The sequence below is a fragment of the Budorcas taxicolor genome, chromosome 17 (genome assembly GCF_023091745.1).
Source record: "Budorcas taxicolor isolate Tak-1 chromosome 17, Takin1.1, whole genome shotgun sequence".
In the NCBI taxonomy this organism is placed as follows: domain Eukaryota; kingdom Metazoa; phylum Chordata; class Mammalia; order Artiodactyla; family Bovidae; genus Budorcas; species Budorcas taxicolor.
In genome coordinates, this window is record NC_068926.1 from 2,214,569 (window position 1) to 2,233,917 (window position 19,349).

The 19,349-nt window shown below is 34.6% G+C and overlaps 1 protein-coding gene across 1 annotated transcript in view; it reads left to right on the plus strand.

Moving 5' to 3' along the window:
* The window catches only part of TLL1 (tolloid like 1), a 325,786-nt gene that overhangs the window by 147,131 nt on the left and 159,306 nt on the right, over positions 1-19,349 (plus strand). Inside the window, exons 2-5 of the mRNA XM_052654737.1 lie at positions 11,138-11,248; positions 15,848-15,928; positions 17,431-17,583; positions 18,096-18,213. Of these exons, the coding sequence (XP_052510697.1) occupies positions 11,138-11,248; positions 15,848-15,928; positions 17,431-17,583; positions 18,096-18,213 (463 nt within the window). The remainder of the gene's footprint in view (positions 1-11,137; positions 11,249-15,847; positions 15,929-17,430; positions 17,584-18,095; positions 18,214-19,349) is intronic.

The window sequence follows — 19,349 nt, forward strand, 5'->3', positions numbered from 1 at the left end:
TGAACATGAAAAGTGAAAGTGAAAGTTGCATCTGACTCTTTGAGAATTCTCCAGGCCAGAATACTGGAGTGGGTAGTCTTTCCCTTCTCCAGGGAATCTTCGCAACCCAGGGATTAAGCCCAGGTCTCCCGCATTGCAGGCAGATTCTTTACCAACTGAGGCACAAGGGCAGTCTACCACTGACAAAATTGGGGAAAATGAGAAAAAAAAATTCTATTTTTTGTAAAAAAGTGACCAGCCAGTGAATAAAACATAGTTAGAACATAGAAAATAGTATTTTCATGAATGGTCTTTCTAGCAGGAAGACATCAAAATTTATTCAAAGAACTAAGGTCAACATTTGGAAGATGAACAAAATTAACTTAAAATTTTAAATGAATTTAAAAAGAAGCACCAGAGTGACTCCTAGACTACCACAAATGTAGACAATTATAAGCCTAAGGTAAGAAAACACAGATATTAACTCTGTTGTTATAAGATGGAGGACTTGGGAAATAGATTTCAGCCAAATCTTGGTAATGGTTGATTATAAATATAATCATTATTTGTACAGTATGAAATGACAGTTTGTTTAAAAAATATGAGCTATAATAATCCATTTTTAAGGCTCATGACAGAAAACATTAGGCCATACAATAGTTTCAACATTTTTTTTACATTTCTTGATCAAAGTACTCTTCTGTCAGTGTTTTTCCTTTTGAGTCAAAAACTTCAGAATGAGTATTTGTGGTGTGGGTGACATTTAAAAAATTTCCTGAGAAACGCTATCCCTGGGCACTGTGGGCTATAAACACAGATTGACATAGTATTTTGGTGGATCTTTTGCTGTGGGAAAAATTTTGCTTTCTGACTTAAAAAAGAAGATATATTTATTTTCAAATTTAGCATTAATCACATCCATATTGTAACATTGCATTTAAACAATTTTAAAAATAGTTTTAAAAAGAAAAATATTTTTAAAAGGTTAATTGCTGTTTCTCTTCTGTGTTCAGATTATATTGATTAATCTAGATTCATTCTGAAAATCATTAATATCTTGAAAAGTGGCATTATTACCAAATGTCTCCATATTCTGGAGGAATATTCTTTGCATGGTGTGTGTGTGTATGTATACTTATTTGTTTTACATTTCAGATTTTGTGCTTAGATTTTATTTTATTTTGTGCTTAGATTGTAGTTTGTTTCCTGATTCAGGAAAAAATCAAACTTTGTGTTTAACTGTAGCAGCAGTTTTGTGTTCTTTAAAGTAACATCTAAATTAGGAGTATGTTTGGACAACTTTTTTTTTTTTTAATAATGACCCAAACAGTTAGCTTTTTATATTGTACCACACCCTCTCCCTCCAAACATCTGTTTTTGGTCCATTGAGGCACCTTGTTTTAAGGTGGCAAATTAGAGTTATGTTATACAAAAGGATCTTTAAATCCAGTTTATCAGAGAAGGACGAGTAAGCCATTTTATATGACTCAGCATTTGTACCTCATTACATCACCCTTTTTGTAGACTGGATGACTTTTTTCAGCTTATGTGATAGTATATGATATAATTTAAAATGCAGATCTTGGGAAATAACCCTTATATCTTAAATAAAGTTATATATATGATTTTTTAAAATAAATAGTCACTAAAGTAATTGGACTATAAATACTTTCTTATTAGAAATTTAAGAAACAAATGTACTATGTGAAAATTTTTCTTTTTCTTATTTTTTGAAGATCATTTCTAAGTCTACATAAAAATGTATCTTTATATTTATATTGTATCAAGAGCTTTAAAAATATTAGATAATTGCTTCTCAAATTGGAACTTATATTAAATTTCATGTTTGTCATTTTGGGGAACATTTTTATTCTGTGTATATGAAATGCCACCAAAAAGTTGTTTTCTTTTTTGAGTAATGTAATATTGTCTCCAAAATGTATATATTGGAACTTTTGCCAAGTCTTACTTTTCCTTGGGAATATGCTTAATGGTTGTCAATCATGTAAAAATAGTTGACTTTTAAGCCTTCACTGTTGCCCTTGTCTGAGGAAATTTTCACTAGGCCTTTATTTTAGCCTAGAGCAGCCAGAGCAGTTTTGTCAAGCAGTTTTGTTTTGCCAGTTTTCACATGATATCATTCTTCCTCCCTAAATCCAATATCAATAACAACATAAAGTTTAAACTGATAAAGCATAATAAGCAATCCTCTTGGCTATTGTTGAATCTTTAAACAATCTCTCCAAATCCTATATGTCTCAAGATAACTGATCTATTAGTTCAGTCATGTATTTCCTGAACTTGCAAGTGTGGTGTTTAGAAAGAAAAAAAAAAGGATACCTTTCCCATAACTACATTTAATAATATATATTACTGGAATAAAAAAGAAAGACAGATGCCTTTTTTTTTTTCTTTAAAGTATAAAATAGTAATTCACTCTGGATTGAAATGATTTGAAATATTCTTTGGAATGATTGAAATCTAGTATTTTGAGTCATAAGGCAAATTTGTGAGTTATACCACATTCCTTGCCTCATTTTTGTTATATATAACTATACCCCAATTCACTTACTTATTCACACCTTTCGTGCCTCAAAACATATACTGAGGACCTACTTTATGTCAGGCTGGCAATGAGTATTTAAAGATAAGCAACAATGCTTCCTGTGGTATTTTCAAAATTAAATTAAAGAATCTGACAATTGAAAACATGTTATGAAATCTTGTGTGTTGGCAAGACAAGCAGGACATGGAAGCAGATGAAACACCTAATGGGGTTAAGTGAGGAGAGGGGATTTCTAGGAGAACTTTCTGTAAGTAATGTCTGAGGATACTCTATCATCTTGTCTACTACAGTGCATTCCCAAGTAGTAATCAGCTGTCAAGAAAATATATTAATTTTCTTAAGGCTGTTTAGTGCACTTGGGAGTATTTTCTCCCAAGTGCATGGAAAGGCTTTGCTTTCATCTAAAGTACTGGCTCTTAACCAACAGCAACAAGTGGTTCTTTACCTTGTGTGATACCTTTTGACAATCTGCTATGGACCTCTTCTCTGCAAAACATGTGGTGATTGTGTTTATAAACTCTTACATATTTTTTTTTGCATACAGCTTTTAGGAAATCACAGACTTAAAGTCTCCTTAAAGCTGGTCCCTGGACCTCAGCTTCAGAATTGAAGGACTGTAGCTTGCTGCAGAATCAGAAAGTTGGTGAAAGAGACATCACTTAAAATTAGAGTATAGGGAATTACAACATTGGCTTGCTTATTCTCACTATATATTCTTTATAAAATGTATTTACTCTGTGTACTACAGTAAAAGCTCTTTTTTTTTTTTCTTTTTTGGTCTCTGATTAAAAAATGTTTGTAGTACAATGAATACAAATAGCCTTCAGGGGAAAAACAAAATCTGAGGTTTTGCATGTAATGTCAAAATTCTACTTTTTGACATTTTATTTTGGCCTATTGGTTAGCTACAACCCAATTTTTTGATCATAAGAATCTGAGCAGAATTCCAGATAATAAATATTCTAATTGTACTATTTCCCTAATATCATAATCTAGAATAAGTTTTTTGTATTAATTTCTGTCTCTGATCTCACTGAACACAAATCACTGTATTAAATGGGCTAATGATTGATAATTTATAATTCAAAAATATTTCTCTTTAATTTGTGTGTTTTTTGATGTAAAATAAATAGAAAATATCACAGAAAGAAAAACAAAAGGCTCAAAAGTATACTCAAGAATTACAAATATCTTGGTTCTATATAAAAATATATGTTTGATTACAATGCAAATTGTAATGTTATTGTCATTAATATAAATTTTCATCATTTATTTCACTATGCCAATGCATAAGTAAATGTTTAACATGAAATAAGACACTTAGGGGCTTCCCATGTGGTGCTAGTGGTAACTGAACCCACCTGTGAGAGCAGGAAACATAAAAGAGTGTGGGTTTGATCCTTGAGTCTGGAAGATTCTCCTGGAAGAAGGCACGGCAACCCATTCTAGTATTCTTGCCTTCAGAATCCCATGGACAGAGGAGCCTGGCAGGTTACAGTCCATAAGGTTGCAAAGAGTCAGATATGACTGAACTGACTTAGCACTCACGCTTGCACAAGACATAGACTGAAGCGGAAGGTGAGTTAAGGAAACGTTCAAATGTGTGCCAAAACAGGAAGTAATTGTGCATTTTAAACTATGTGATAGGTTGGAAATTCTAAGATGTCCATTTTTTGTTGCTGTTGATACCATCAAGATTTAAAGATTTATACGGATATAAGGTCTATAGTATATCAAGTCTACACAGAAATGAATAGGCTTAGTCACTGACTATTGATTGTTCGCAAAGAAATATTTGTCTTCTTCTGAATCACTTCACTGCATATTAAGAACTGCAAAGCTACTGAAGATATTAGTTCAGGAAAAAATCAATCAATAAAAGATGGGCTTACGTATTCCAGAGCAGTTTCGTCTCTTCGTGAGAATCGTTTGGTCTTACGTCACTTCCTCCCGCGTGGCGGAGGTTTCGTCGCTCAGTCCTGTCTGACTCTTTGCGACCCTGTGGACTGTAACCCATCAGGCTCCTTTGTCCGTTGCATTCTCCTGGGAAGAATACTGGAGTGGGTAGCCGTTTCGTTCTCTAGAGGACCTTCCCAACCCAGGAATCAAACCTGGATCTCCTGCATTGTGGGCAGATTCTTTACCGACTGAGCCACCAGGGAAGTTTTTTCTTCTCTGAGGTGTTGTATCAACTTGGACTGCTGATCGTTGTTTGATATAATCCATCAAGACATGAATCCTGTTGCATGTGAAAAGTCATTACAAGGAAATAAAAATCTACAACATTTGAGTTTTACTTTATTATTACTCAAATTATATAAATGTGGTACAGACAAAATGCATTTTACTTGGTTGAATGTTTATGCTCTAAAGTCAACCAGTTGATTCAGAGGAATAAAATTTATACTTGTAGAAAAAATAAAAGTAATAAAAAGGTGATAATTATTTGTGATAATGGGAGCTTGTTAAAAATATAGATATAAGAAGAAATGGAGTAGCCCTCATAGTCAACAAAAGAGTCTGAAATGCAGTACTTGGATGCAATCTCAAAAATGACAGAATGATCTGTGTTCATTTCCAAAGCAAATCATTCAATATCACAGTAATCCAAGCCTATGCCCCAATCTATGCTGAAGAAGCTGAAGTTGAATGGTTGTATAAAGACTTCTAAGACCTTCTAGAACTAACACCCAAAAAAGATGTCATTTCCATTATAGGGGACTGGAATGCAAAACTAGGAAATTAAGAGATACCTGGAGTAACAAGCAAATATGGCCTTGAAGTACAAAATGCAGCAGGGCAAAGGCCAACAGAGTTTTGCTGAAAGAATGCACTGGTCATAGCAAACACCCTCTTCCAACAACACGAGAGAAGACTCTACACATGGACATCACCAGATCATCAATACCAAAATCAGATTGATTATATTCTTTGCAGCCAAAACGGAGAAGCTCTATACAGTCAACAAAAACAAGACCAGGAGCAGACTGTGGTTCAGATCATGAACTTCTTATTGCCAAATTCAGACTTAAATTAAAGAAAGTAGGGAAAACCACTAGACCATTCAGGTATGACCTAAATCAAATCCCTTATGATTACACAGTGGAACTGGCAAATAGATTCAAGGGATTAGATATGATAAACAGATTGCCTGAATAACTATGGACAGAGGTTCGTGACATTTTACAGGAGGCAGTGATCAAGATCATCCCCAAGAAAAACAAATGCAAAAAGGCAAAACGGTTGTTTGAGGAAGCCTTACAAATACCTGAGAAAAGAAGAGAAGTGAAAGGCAAAGGAAAAAAGGAAAGACATACCCATTTGAATGCAGAGTTCCAAAGAATAGCAAGGAGAGATAAGAAAGCCTTTTTCAGTGATCAATGCAAAGAAATAGAGGAAAACAATAGAATGGGAAAGATTAGAGATCTCTTCAAGAAAATTAGAGACACAAAGGGAACATTTCATTCAAAAATAAGCACAATAAATGACAGTAATGGTATGGACTTAACAGAAGCAGGAGATATTAAGAAGAGGTAGCAAGTATACACAGAAAAACTGTACGAAAACGGTCTTCATGACCCAGATAACCTCGATGGTGTGATCACTCACCTAGAGCCAGACACCGTGAAATGTGAAGTCAAGTGGGCCTTAGGAAGCATCACTATGAATAAAACTTGTGGAGGTGATGGAATTCCAGTTGAGCTATTTCAAATCCTGAAAGATGATGCTGTGAAAGTGCCACACTCAATATGCCAGCAAATTTGAAAAACTCAGCAGTGGCCACAGGACAGGAAAAGGTCAGTTTTCATTCCAATTTCAAAGAAAGCCAATGCCAAAGAATGTTCAAACTACTGCACTACTGCACTCATCTCACATGCTAGTAAAGTAATGCTCAAAATTCTCCAAGCCAGGCCTCTAAAGTATGTCAATCTGGAACTTTCAAGTGTTCAAGCTGGATTTAGAAAAGGCAGAGGAATCAGAGATCAAGTTGCCAACCCGTTGGATCATAGAAAAAGCAAGAGAGTTCCAGAAAAACATCTACTTCTACTTTATTGATTACACCAAAGCCTTTGACTTTGTGGATCACAACAAACTGTGGAAAATTCTGAAAGAGATGGGAATATCAGACCACCTGACCTGCCTCCTGAGAAATCTGTATGCAGGTTAAGAAGTAACAGTTAGAACTGGACATGGAATAACAGACTGGTTCCAAATTTGGAGAGGAATATGTCAAGACCATTGTCATCCTGCTTATTTAACTTCTATGCAGAGTACATCATACGAAATGCCAGGCTGGATGAAGCACAAGCTGGAATCAAGATTGCTGGGAAAAATATCAATACCCTCAGATACACAGATGATACCTCCCGTATGACAGAAAGTGAAAAGGAACTAAAGAGCCTCTTGATGTAAATGAAAGAAGAGAGATAAAAACTTGGCTTAAAACTCAGCATTCAAAAAACTAAGATGATGGCGTCTGGTCCCATCACTTCACGGCAAATATATGGGGAAACAATGACAGACTTTATTTTCGTCTGCTGTAAAATCACTACAGATGGTGACTGCAGCCATGAAATTAAAAGACGCTTGGTTCTTAGAAGAAAAGCTATGACCAACCTAGACAGCATCTTAAAAAGCAGAGACATTACTTTGCCGACAAATGTCCATCTAGTCAAAGCTATTGTTTTCCCAGTAGTCACGTATGGAGGTGAGTTGGACTGAAAAGAAAGCTGAGTGTCAAGGAATTGATGCTTTTGAACTGTGGTGTTGGAGAAGACTCTTGAGAGTCCCTTGGACTGCAAGGAGATCAAGCCAGGCAATCCTAAAGGAAATAAGTCCTGAATATCCTTTGGAAGGACTGATGCTGAAGCTGAATCTCCAATAGTTTGGCCACCTGATGCAAAAAACTGACTCATTGGGAAAGACCCTGATGCTGGGAATGATTGAAGACAGGAGAAGGGGACAACAGAGGATGAGAAGGTTGGATCGCATCACCGACTTATGTACATGAGTTTGAGCAAGCTCCAGGAGTTTTGATGGACAGGGAAGCCTGGCGTGCTCCAGTCCTTGAGGTCATAGAGAGTCGGACACAACTGAGCAACTGAACTGAACTGAACTGAAGATCACTCCACAGAGGTACTAAATCAGACGCTGCATTTTAACCAGATTTTCTGTGATTCCTGGGCAAAACAAAATGTTAGAGAAGCACTTTTTTTGTGTCTCTAGTTGTCTGCTAGCACTTGGAAAGAAATAGGCAGACTGAGAGTGCCATTCAGTGTCCTCAACTATGTGCCTAGTAAATACACATGATGGAAGATTTAAATGACTAGCAAGCTTTTATTTACTTTGAAGAGTGAAAAATCTTGAAACAAAATGCAAATTTTATTTTTTAAAAAGAACAAGTCTTTTGTGTAACTCCAAAATATTTTATTTAGGTAAGCCATCTCTTTGTTAGGATGTCTGGCTTTAGGGATGATGATGAAGACTCAGACATTCATGCTTCATGTGTATGAATCTAAATTTTATTTCAGGCATCAAGACCAGTTTCTTAGCACTATTAAGTCTTCTACAGACTTCTTTGTCTCTTTGATGTTAAAAGACAGTAAGCATCCCTTTGGGCTTCCCATTTGGCACTAGTAGTAAAGAACCCACTTTCCAATGCACAGGAAGTAAGAGATGGTGGTTTGATCCCTGGGTGGGGGAAGAGGCCCTGGATGAGGGTGTGACAACTGATGCCAGTATTCTTGCCTGGAGAATCCCATGGACAGAGGAACCTGGCAGGCTACAGTCCATAGGGTCATAAAGAGTCAGACATGACTGAAGTGAGTTAGCACGCACACAGGCAAGCATCGCTTTACTTTTGCAAACTGCCATTTCATTGATAGTAGGGCCATGATGAAAGAAGAGGATGAAAGAAGACAGAGTTTGATGAGAGAATTATTTTTAAAATTAATTAATTAATTTTAATTGAAGAACAATTACTTTACAATATTGTGATGGTTTCTGCCATACATTAACATGAATCACATATATATCAGTAGCTGATTCATGTTGATGAGAGAATTCTAATTCTAATAAAGGTTTTTTTCATATATGGAACTGATTACCCACCTTGAACTAATTTCTATTTTCTTTCCTTCTAGATTTGCAAATAAACAAACCCCTTATCTCATGTCAGTTTTGTGTAAGTGAACTAAACTAAATACAGAATATCATAAACCTTTGATCAAAGCCAGAAGCAATATATAGCTTTCAGGACTGAAGTTTAATTTTATGAATTAACTAATTTTATTAAATAGCTTTTATAGCTAAAATTCATATATATTTAGGTTTTAATTTAATAAAAGTGATTTGAAATGGATTTTATCATTTTCTGAAATATTAATTTTTTAAAATAAAATATGGTTGATTTGCGATATTGTGTTAATTTCAGGTGTAAATCATGGTGAATCAGATATATATATGTTTTCAGATTCATTTCCCTTATAGGTTATTACAAAATATTGAATAGGACTCCTTCTATAATTTTTAATGTAATTTCCTTCTTTCCTTTTTGGTGTTGTAGAAGAAAAATCTGAATAAAAAAATTTAAATATCTCAGAATTTCCAAGGCATTTGTCAGTTCTTTACTATTTCATGATTAATTTATCCTCTCATAAATTTGCTACATTTCCTAGTTATTATATTTTGATATCTGATAATACAAAGGAATTGATTACTCTACTTTGGGGCTCAAATAAACAAGGAGGCTGCTTTTCGTTATGCAAATGTATATTTCTGACCTTAGAAAACAATAATTTGCTTACTAGTTGCAAATTCATTCACAATGGTTTATAGAGCTTTCCTTTATTAAGTAACCTAAACTTCTGGGTATAAAAGAGTATTTCTGGGATTAGAGTAATGTTTTTGAAGCTCCTGAAAATACAAACAAATGTCTTCAGTTCAGTTCAGTTGCTCAGTCGTGTCCGACTCTTTGCAACCCCATGAATCGCAGCACGCCAGGCCTCTCTGTCCATCTCCGACTCCCGGAGTTCACTCAGACTCACTTCCATTGAGTCAGTGATGCCATCCAGCCATCTCATCCTCTGTCATCCCCTTTCCTCCTGCCCCCACTGCCTCCCAGCATCAGAGTCTTTTCCAATGAGTCAACTCTTCGCATGAGGTGGCCAAAGTACTGGAGTTTCAGCTTTAGCATTATTCCTTCCAAAGAAATCCCAGGGCTGATCTCCTTCAGAATGGACTGGTTGGATCTTCTTGCAGTCCAAGGGACTCTCAAGAGTCTTCTCCAACACCATAGTTCAAAAGCATCAATTCTTCGGCGCTCAGCTTTCTTCACAGTCGAGCTCTCACAACCATACATGACCACAGGAAAAACCATAGCCTTGAAGAGACGGACCTTTGTTGGCAAAGTAATATCTCTGCTTTTGAATATGCTATCTAGGTTGGTCATAACTTTTCTTCCAAGGAGTAAGCGTCTTTTAATTTCATGGCTGCAGTCACCATCTGCAGTGATTTTGGAGCCCAAAAAGATAAAGTCTGACACTGTTTCCTCTGTTTCCCCATCTATTTCCCATGAAGTGATGGGACCGGATGCCATGATCTTTGTTTTCTCAATGTTGAGCTTTAAGCCAACTTTTTCACTCTCCTCTTTCACTTTCATCAAGAGGCTTTTTAGTTCCTCTTCACTTTCTGCCATAATGGTGGTGTCATCTGCATATCTGAGGTTATTGATATTTCTCCTGGAAATCTTAAGTGAGGTGCAGTTGAGTCAAAAGAATATAATACTATCATAGCAACTCATTCATTACATTTTGATAAAGTGGTAAAGTACCTTCTCTGAAGATGGTATTGCTTAACTATCTATTAAGTATATAGATTAAGTCAACATTTATTAGGCAATGACTAGGTGAATGTTGAGTTAATCTATATATTTTATAGATACTTAAGCAATACTATCTTCAAAGAAGATACTTTACCACTTTATCAAAATGTAATGAATGAGTTGCTATGATAGCATTATATTCTTTCGACTCAACTGCACCTCACTTTATAAAATTATAAAGTAGCATGTGGTTTAATTGCTACTACCTCTTCTTCCACCTGTCAGTGAAGAATTGCTTATCTCCCCCATCTACTGTAAATGTCAGCATTCTTTTTCACTTATTTGCAAATTAGCCATGGTTGCTGAAATCTCTTTCCTTAAGTTCAATTCAGTTCATTCACTCAGTTTTGTCTGACTCTTTGTGATCCCATCAACTACAGCACTCCATGCTTCCCTGTCCATCACTAACACCCTTAAGAACCACCACCCCCCACCCCAGTAAATCTTAGATCATTTCACTCTAAAAAAATGATTTTCTCCCTTTCCTCTAAAACATCAAAGTGAGAAAAGCAGATCCCATCCTTTCACAGGTGGCTCATATTACACTGAAACAGGCCCAGTACGTTCAGGTACACTTATTTTCTGAAATATCTCTATAGTTATAAGGACCACATTTCCATATTTTTAGCCATATTTTTTCTAATTAGCTTTGTTCGCATTGCTTTTTGCTCTTAAATAATTTGTATTTTAATTGAAATTTTCTCTTTTAGCTGTGTTTTGGGGTGACATTGCCTTAGATGATGAAGATTTAAATATCTTTCAAATTGATAGGACAATTGACCTTACACAGAACCCCTTTGGAAAATTTGGACACACCACAGGTACGTTTGATTATTTGACTTGGTTTGCATTTATTTAGAAGAAAATATACTCTTGAAATGCTAAAATACAATTTGGATCATTTTTAATGTTCTGGTGATCAAATTTGATTTCCTTGATACAGATTAGTCTATTTATAAATTTAAGTTTTATTCATAAATTCATAATTTTAACTTTATTATATAATGTGTTTAAGAAAGATATTGTAGTGTTCACCATCTACAAGGCCTGGCTTAAGTACTTAGCAGGTGTTAACTCTTTGAACCCTCATAATGACCACATAATGAGTAGCTGCTGATGTTATTGTGATTTACGAGGAGGAGATTTATAAGGTTATGTACTTTTCTTGGGGCTTCCCCAGTGGTTCAGTGGTAAAGACTCTGCCTGCAGTGCAGGAGATGGGGGTTCAGTTCCTGAGTCAAGAAGATCCCCCAGAGGAAGGCATAGCAACCCATTCCAGTATTCTTGTCTGGAGAATCCCAAGGACACAGGGGCCTGGTGGCCTACAGCCCATAGGGTCACAAAGGGTCAGATACGATGCAAGTGACTGAGCATGCATGCATAGTTTTCTTATTGTCACACAGCCATGAAATGACTGAGTCAGGACCAAAATTCACTTCTGAGAAAGGTTGAATTTCATACTCTCAAACATTATACTCAATTGCCTCCCATTTGAATACTGAGATGCAGAAGGTAAATTATTCTTGAGTGATTATACACAAATATATTTAGAAAAAATTATATATCTATTTTTATAACTTTTATGAAAACCTGGAAGACAGTTCAATTTTAGCTGTTTTCAATGTTTGAATTATGCCTGTATGTGACTTGTAATATTTCAAAGATATTTGGGTTTTCATATTAAAATAATTTAATTAAAATTTGAAAATTTTTATATTATCTTGATACAATTTTTATTCTGTATTTTACTTTGGAGAAAAATTGAAAGGTTAAAAATGTAACATTTCTTTTTGTAGTTATAGCTAAAGCATTTATTCAGTCATGCTTTTTTATTTCATTGATCTCTCCTCCTGCTAATGCTATTTTTATTTCCTTCTTGTATTCCATGGAAAATATATAGTACTTTTGTGGTATCTAGCAGACAAATATATTTTAGTCTTAAGACTCTTTACTGTGAATTAACAAATCTTTTTTCCCAATTTTCTTTCACACAACTTTTTATTATGACAGTTCGGTTCAGTTCATTTGCTCAGTCGTGTCCAACTCTTCGTGACCCCATGAATTGCAGCACGCCAGGCCTCCCTGTCCATCACCAACTTCCAGAGAGTATTTTGACAAGCTTCAAAAATATAGTAAAGTTGATGGGCTGATGCAGGCAACACCCATAAACCTCGAAGATTCAACAATTGTTCAGTTTACCATATTCTGTGTATGTGTGTGTGTGTGTATGCATGCACAAGTATGTATAAAATATTTTGAAGTTAATTGCAGACAACATAGGGCTTCTCAGGTAGCACCACTGGTAAAGAATCCATTTGCCAATGCAGGATCCCCAGCTGATGCAGGTTCAATCCCTGAATCAGGAAGATCTCCTGGAGTAGGAAATGGCAAATGTTCTTGCCTGGAAAATTCCATAGACTGAGGAGCCTGGCAGGGTATAGTCCATAGGACTGCAAAGAGTAGGACACGACTGAGTAATTGACCACATATGCACACATGCACACAAAATAGCTTTTCAATGTTAAGTAGGTTAGCATGCCCTTTTGCGAATAAAGACATTATTGTACATAATCAAAATGCCCAATATTACATATGAGAAATTTATGTAAGGTAATAAAACTTAAGGAATTTATTTAAATGAATATGGTACTTAAAGATAATAAGCTTTAGTCTTTGTTATATATGGTGAGTCTTTTCTGAAACATATACCAAATATATGAGGAAACTGCTTTGCAGTGTAGTCACAGATAGTACATTCCTATGCTAAGTCGCTTCAGTCGTGTCCAACACTGTGCGACCCCATAGATGGCAAAACACCAGGCTCCCCCGTCCCTGGGATTCTCCAGGCAAGAACACTGGAGCAGGTTGCCATTTCCTCCTCCAATGCATGAAAGTGAAAAGTGAAAGTGAAGTCGCTCAGTCCTGTCCGACTCTTAGCACCCCCATGGACTGTGGCCCACCAGGCTCCTCCATCCATGGGATTTTCCAGGCAAGAGTGCTGGAGTGGGGTGCCATTGCCTTCTCCAGTACATTCCTATAGGATATGTTTATTGGCAAGCACTATCTCACACTTAACACTGTCGCTGTCCGGCAACAGTGGATTTTGAAAAAGACATCAGTGAGACAACTCAGCAGAATCTTAAATTTATCACATTACATTCTCAGGTTATTAAAATTTTTGTTAGATTTATGCTTTATTAAAGTGATTTATTTAGCCCATTGTCCTCTCTTTGCACTAGAGGTGTTAATTTTCTGTGATTTAGAAAATGAATACTATTGGGTTGACCAGAAAGTTTGTTCATGTTTTTCAGGGGTTCAGGCTTTTCAATTTATATATTGGTCAACCCAGCATATAATTTTGTCATTTCATTTATAGTTAAGCTCTGAAACGCTAATATTTGAAAGTAAATTATTATATAGAGAAAAGCATAAAACAGAATCATACTGTCATAAAGACATATTCTAAATATATATGTGAAAAGTACATGTTTCAAAGTAATTTGCACTATTCAGCTGAATTTCCAACATCGTAGAAGAATTCTATAGTTTTTTCTAACTCTATCTTTTCCCTTTCTTGTTAGTTTGTGCTGCATTGACTATATTTCTTATTTGCTTATTTGAAAATATATTGTCTTTTTCATAAATATTTGTTTTATACAATTTCATTTTAGAACTTTTAATATATGAGAAATAAATACATATTATGAATTTTCTTATTTCAGTGAACTATGTCTAATTTTATTTATATTGCTATAAAAATTTTCAAACTTGCTAAAATATTAAAAATTATTGACTTTGACAGTCTTGAAATGTTTTTTCTAGTCTATGATATACTTATGCTTATCACTTACCTTAATATTAACTAAGACATTTATTTTTTCCTCATAATTAGCCTCTCTATATCTATGTGTTTCAGGCCTATCTAATATACCATATAAATGTTATGCAATGGTCATTTCAAATACATTTTTATCATCCTTTAAAAATGTTTGCTATAACTGCTTAGGAATGAATATATTTAAGTATTACCTCATCTTTCTAAAATATTCAATGAAAGATATTTCAAAAATTTTTCTCAAGGAGCATAGCAAGAATGTGACCATGTAATTCAAATAATTAAGCAGACTGTTATTCAGTGAACAAGCATTCTAACTTATCTGCCTTATACGGACTTAATTGATATTTCCTAAAGGATGCTTGTATGTTAACAATATTTATTACTTTTTATTAGCTTCAATCTAGGTAATTACATTTTAGAATTAATTTCAAAGGGAAAGGAGATACTGAAAGGAAATAGTTCAAAGTGCAAGAACATATTGTAGTTTCCATGAATTTCTGGTACTCTTTCATTGTCTTCGTCCACAGGCTCATGAACCTCTTGTTCTGATATCATTAGTGATCATATTAGTTGTTTGCTCAGTGATAACTCTTTGTATTTGTCTATCAGAATTCAAGGAGAAGGCAAACTAGGTGATAAAATTAAGAGAGCATTTTGTTAAACACCTGGAATGAGGATGAGAAGACTTGGATTTTCATCAAATGTTCTTCTTTATGATTATGACTTTGTTCTTAAAGCTGCAAGAAAATATATTTTCTTATCCTCAAACCCTTCCTCTACATTATGAACTATAAAATTCTTTATATCTTTTTTATAAAGATTGTAAATTGCACCAACATAATAAAATGTATTTTGCAGCTGGGCATCCTTTCAGATTCTCACCTTGTGAATTTTTTAAAAGCTATGTTATTGGTTTTTATAAATTATAGAAACTAATTTTCAAATTTTATTTGAATGCATTATATTCATTATATATGCTATTAGAAATGTCTCAAACTTGATCCAAGCTTTGGAGCAAAATTTACACTATACACTTACTTTTTTCTTTTTCCAATTTCATTGAGAAAAAATTTACATACCTCATGCTCTTTTAGTGTTTTTATTTTCATTTGCTGATTTGCCATCTGAAAGTATTTAGTTTGCACTGGGAAAATAGCTGGAATACAATCAACATAGCAGAACAATTTGGGTCTCTTCCTATATAATATGATGTGTTGTAAAGTTCACAGTGGAAAAAAAAAAATGTTTTAAATTGTCAATAGATGACTCAGTTGCTATGATGTCCAAATAAAGCCATTTAGATTGCTCTCTGATTTTCTCCTACCTTTTCAGTTTTAGTTGCAAATTTTTTTTTAATTGACGGATAATTGCTTTACAGTATTTCATTCATTCCTACCAAACATATTGTAGAATTTTTACCCTCTTCCAAGATTAATGGATATTATTACTTTAATGCAATTATATAAGACCACATAAAAAGAGATGTCCAAGGAGAAATCAATGTAACATGTTACTATTGCTTATTTACAAGAACTTTAATTTACAGTGAATTTAACTTAACTATTTTCCTTTACTCTTTAAGGTGGATTTGGAGACCATGGTATGTCAAAGAAACGAGGGGCCCTCTACCAGCTTATAGACAGAATAAGAAGAATTGGCTCTGGTATATCAATGTTTAAAGTTGCAGACTATTGAGTTGCTGTACAGTGAATATTATAGCAGTTCAGTTAGCCATTAAGATTCAAAGTATGGAAAGGATGTATGCTAAGAGAGAGTCCTTTATTCATTTTTATTTATTTGTTATGTGATGAAAGATTTTGGAACTTAGTTGGGGACATTTAAAATATTTTAACTTATTTTCAGCTCCTCCTTAATAAAAAATGCATTAGGTGTTTATTTTACTGTTGATATTTATTTCCAAACAGTTGGTGTCACAGTAAGGTGTTTTTATCAAGCATGGAGCTACATCAGTTTTCGTCAAATGAAAAAATATGAATGCTTATTTTGAAACATAATTCGCTTAAAATAAATTGGCAAACTGATAAATTAGATAAAAAACAATTAAAAATATTTTTAACTCTTCTGAAACTATGTATAGGAAAAGATTTAGGGAGATTGCTTTCTGGATTAATGATTAGTTAATATTTAAAATATTAAATATTTAATATTGAATTTATTAATCACTATTTGTGGATTTTAGAGTTTCTTTTTAAAGTCTCCTGTTCAAAGTTCATAACCTAACTTTCCTTCAGTTGATTGATACTAATAATTATGCCAAGAATTAATTTTTCCAAGCAAAGATGCTTTGCTCTAAGATATTAAAAAATTAGATATGTTAGGGACACAGATATCAGGGGCATACATTCAATGTTCATTGTGTTTGAAGTGTATGGAAGCTGTAAGCCATTTGTATCAACAATGATATATCAATAAGAAGAGTAAATACAAAAGTGTAGGAAAAATAACACCATAACAAAAAACTGTGAAAGGCTACCGAGAAAAATTAGTGACTGCAGACCTGAAAGCTGCTCCACAGCAGACTGCATTTTATGTGGGCCTGCTCACCTTGTGTGCTGATCTCTAAATCATACTGTTGTCCGGATATGAATCCCTAGGAAATTGAAATAGATGTAGCCCATTGTCCCAGAATCTGAGGCCATATCTGTATTATCCTTATTTCATGTACTATCTCTATTGTGTAATATTCACAGTTTTTATCTGTACTACAGAATATCAATTCTGATTTAAAGGATTAGAGATTTCGCAGGACTAAGAAAGGTTTTGGACAAAGTAAGACTTTTTAAAAGTGTCTTTTTAATTTTATTGGTGACTTTCTTAGTTATCTAGTAAAGTAGAATACGTAAAAGAATTTTTCTATGCCTTACAGAGTCTACTTGGCTTCTATCCACTGTAAGCTGTTGTATGGAAAGTCATCAAAATTTGCTTATAGAGAGAGCATTAGGAAATAGTATTTTTTGAACTACTTAAATATTTTAACACTTTACTCAGGTATATAATATAAATGAAGTTTTTCTTTAATACATTTTGATTTCAGGCATATTTATATAAAAATGTAAATAAGACATTTTAACTTGTCCTTTAAGAGGTAAATGATTCTCTGACCAAGGACTTCTGTTTCACAGAATGTTTTAAATGTCACTGCAGGCTTGGAGCAAAACAACACAGCTAAGGAAAAATTACCACTAAAATTCTCAGGGCAAAATGAGAAAAATAGAGTTCCCAGGGCTGCTACATCAAGGACTGAAAGAGTGTGGCCTGGAGGTGTTATTCCTTACGTCATAGGAGGCAACTTCACTGGTAAGATATTCCCAGAGGGTCTATTTTGATAATGGAATAATGATTATTACATAAAGTACATATTTTTATAGAATACTAAGACATAAAATATAGTATTAACTCAAATATGAGAAAGATTCCATTCACCTCAGTTGTCAGCATATCTTGAAATTTAAAAACATAGATATAGTCTTGAGTTCTAAGAATCTAAAGAACTATTCTGGTTTTTAAAAGGAGTTTCAAATGTGCACATTAAATCCAGAAGCTCTTTTCAGTTGACAAGAACAATACATATCTTTGTTCATGGAGCCTTGTACACACATACTTGTCGAGACAGTAAGCTCATGCCTACTGATTCTGAAGACAGTGTCCACTCTCAACAATGGCCTACTGTGGCGCTTGGCGCTAGTATTCTTTGGTTTGATTATAGTGGTGGCATCTAATCTGCGCAGCCAGACTCGGGACAGAAGAGCCACATGCAGACTTCTCTTTGGGACAGGCACTGTTTTATTAATGTCATGCCATTTTTCCAGGCAGCCAGCGAGCCATGTTCAAGCAGGCCATGAGGCACTGGGAAAAACACACATGTGTGACTTTCATTGAAAGAGGGGATGAAGAGAGTTACATTGTATTCACATATAGGCCTTGTGGGTAAGTAGAACCAAGGAATGAGTTAAGTAAATAGAGAAGGGAAAAAATCCATAGGTAAGATTCACTTTTTAAATATTTGCTTAGTCTTTTGCCCATAAAAAAGTATGAATAAATGAATACTATATTTTAAAGAAATGTATTCTTTGATCACAGACCTCTGTGCATCCTCCACCACTGCAGCCGCTCTTCCTTCTGTTGCAAATATATGATAGCATTGCCCACTAACCTGAGTTAGAAACCTCAGTTTTGTTTTCAGTGATTTTCAGTTTTCAACACATTGTTTCTGTTGATATCCACTATATCTTTTTGTTTCCACTTTTATTCCATGTCAGTCCTCTTGTCCATTCATGCCTTTGTCTTCTCACATCTGGTCTATTTCAACTGTTCTCCTGTCTTAAGTTATCAATTAACTACCATTAGATTTATCTTCAAAAAGTACTAATTAGAGCAAAATGCTACACTTTTTGAGATTCCTCGGTGTTTATAACAACCTACAGTGGTGTTTTCTAGATTTGCTTCTTATAGGATGATAACAATACTCTCTTCACAACAACTATCCTGTAAGTTGTGAAAATGCTTTGTTAAATTTCAGTAAGTATTCCTACAAGTAGTGTGTTAAACCTTGCTAATATTCAGCCAAATTAAAGGAATATAGAATACAGTGTCCCTTAAACTTATTTTAAAATGGAAGCAGCCATTTCATCCTTCTAATAGTGAAGAATGTGATCAGTATCCCAGAACACATTTTGGGAAATGCCAGCCTGAGAATAAAATCTAGATTCTTGGACATAACATTTACGACAGCTTGCATTTACTGCTGCTTCTGCCACCACATCTCTTCGCAAATCCCATAATCTAGCCAAGTTACAGTAATAGCAGTCCTCCAAGCAATTCTGTATAGTGTAAGAAAGACTTTTCATTGTGAAAATTTTCACTTTCCCCTTGTGAAAAGTGAAAGTGAAGTCTCTCAGTTGAGTCCGAATCATTGCAACCCCACAGAGTATAGCCCACCAGGCTCCTCCATCCATAGGATTTACCAGGCAAGAATACTGGAATGAGTTGCCATTTCCTTCTTCAGGGGATCTTCCTGACCCAGGGATTGAACCTGGGTCTCCTGCATTGCAGCCAGATGCTTT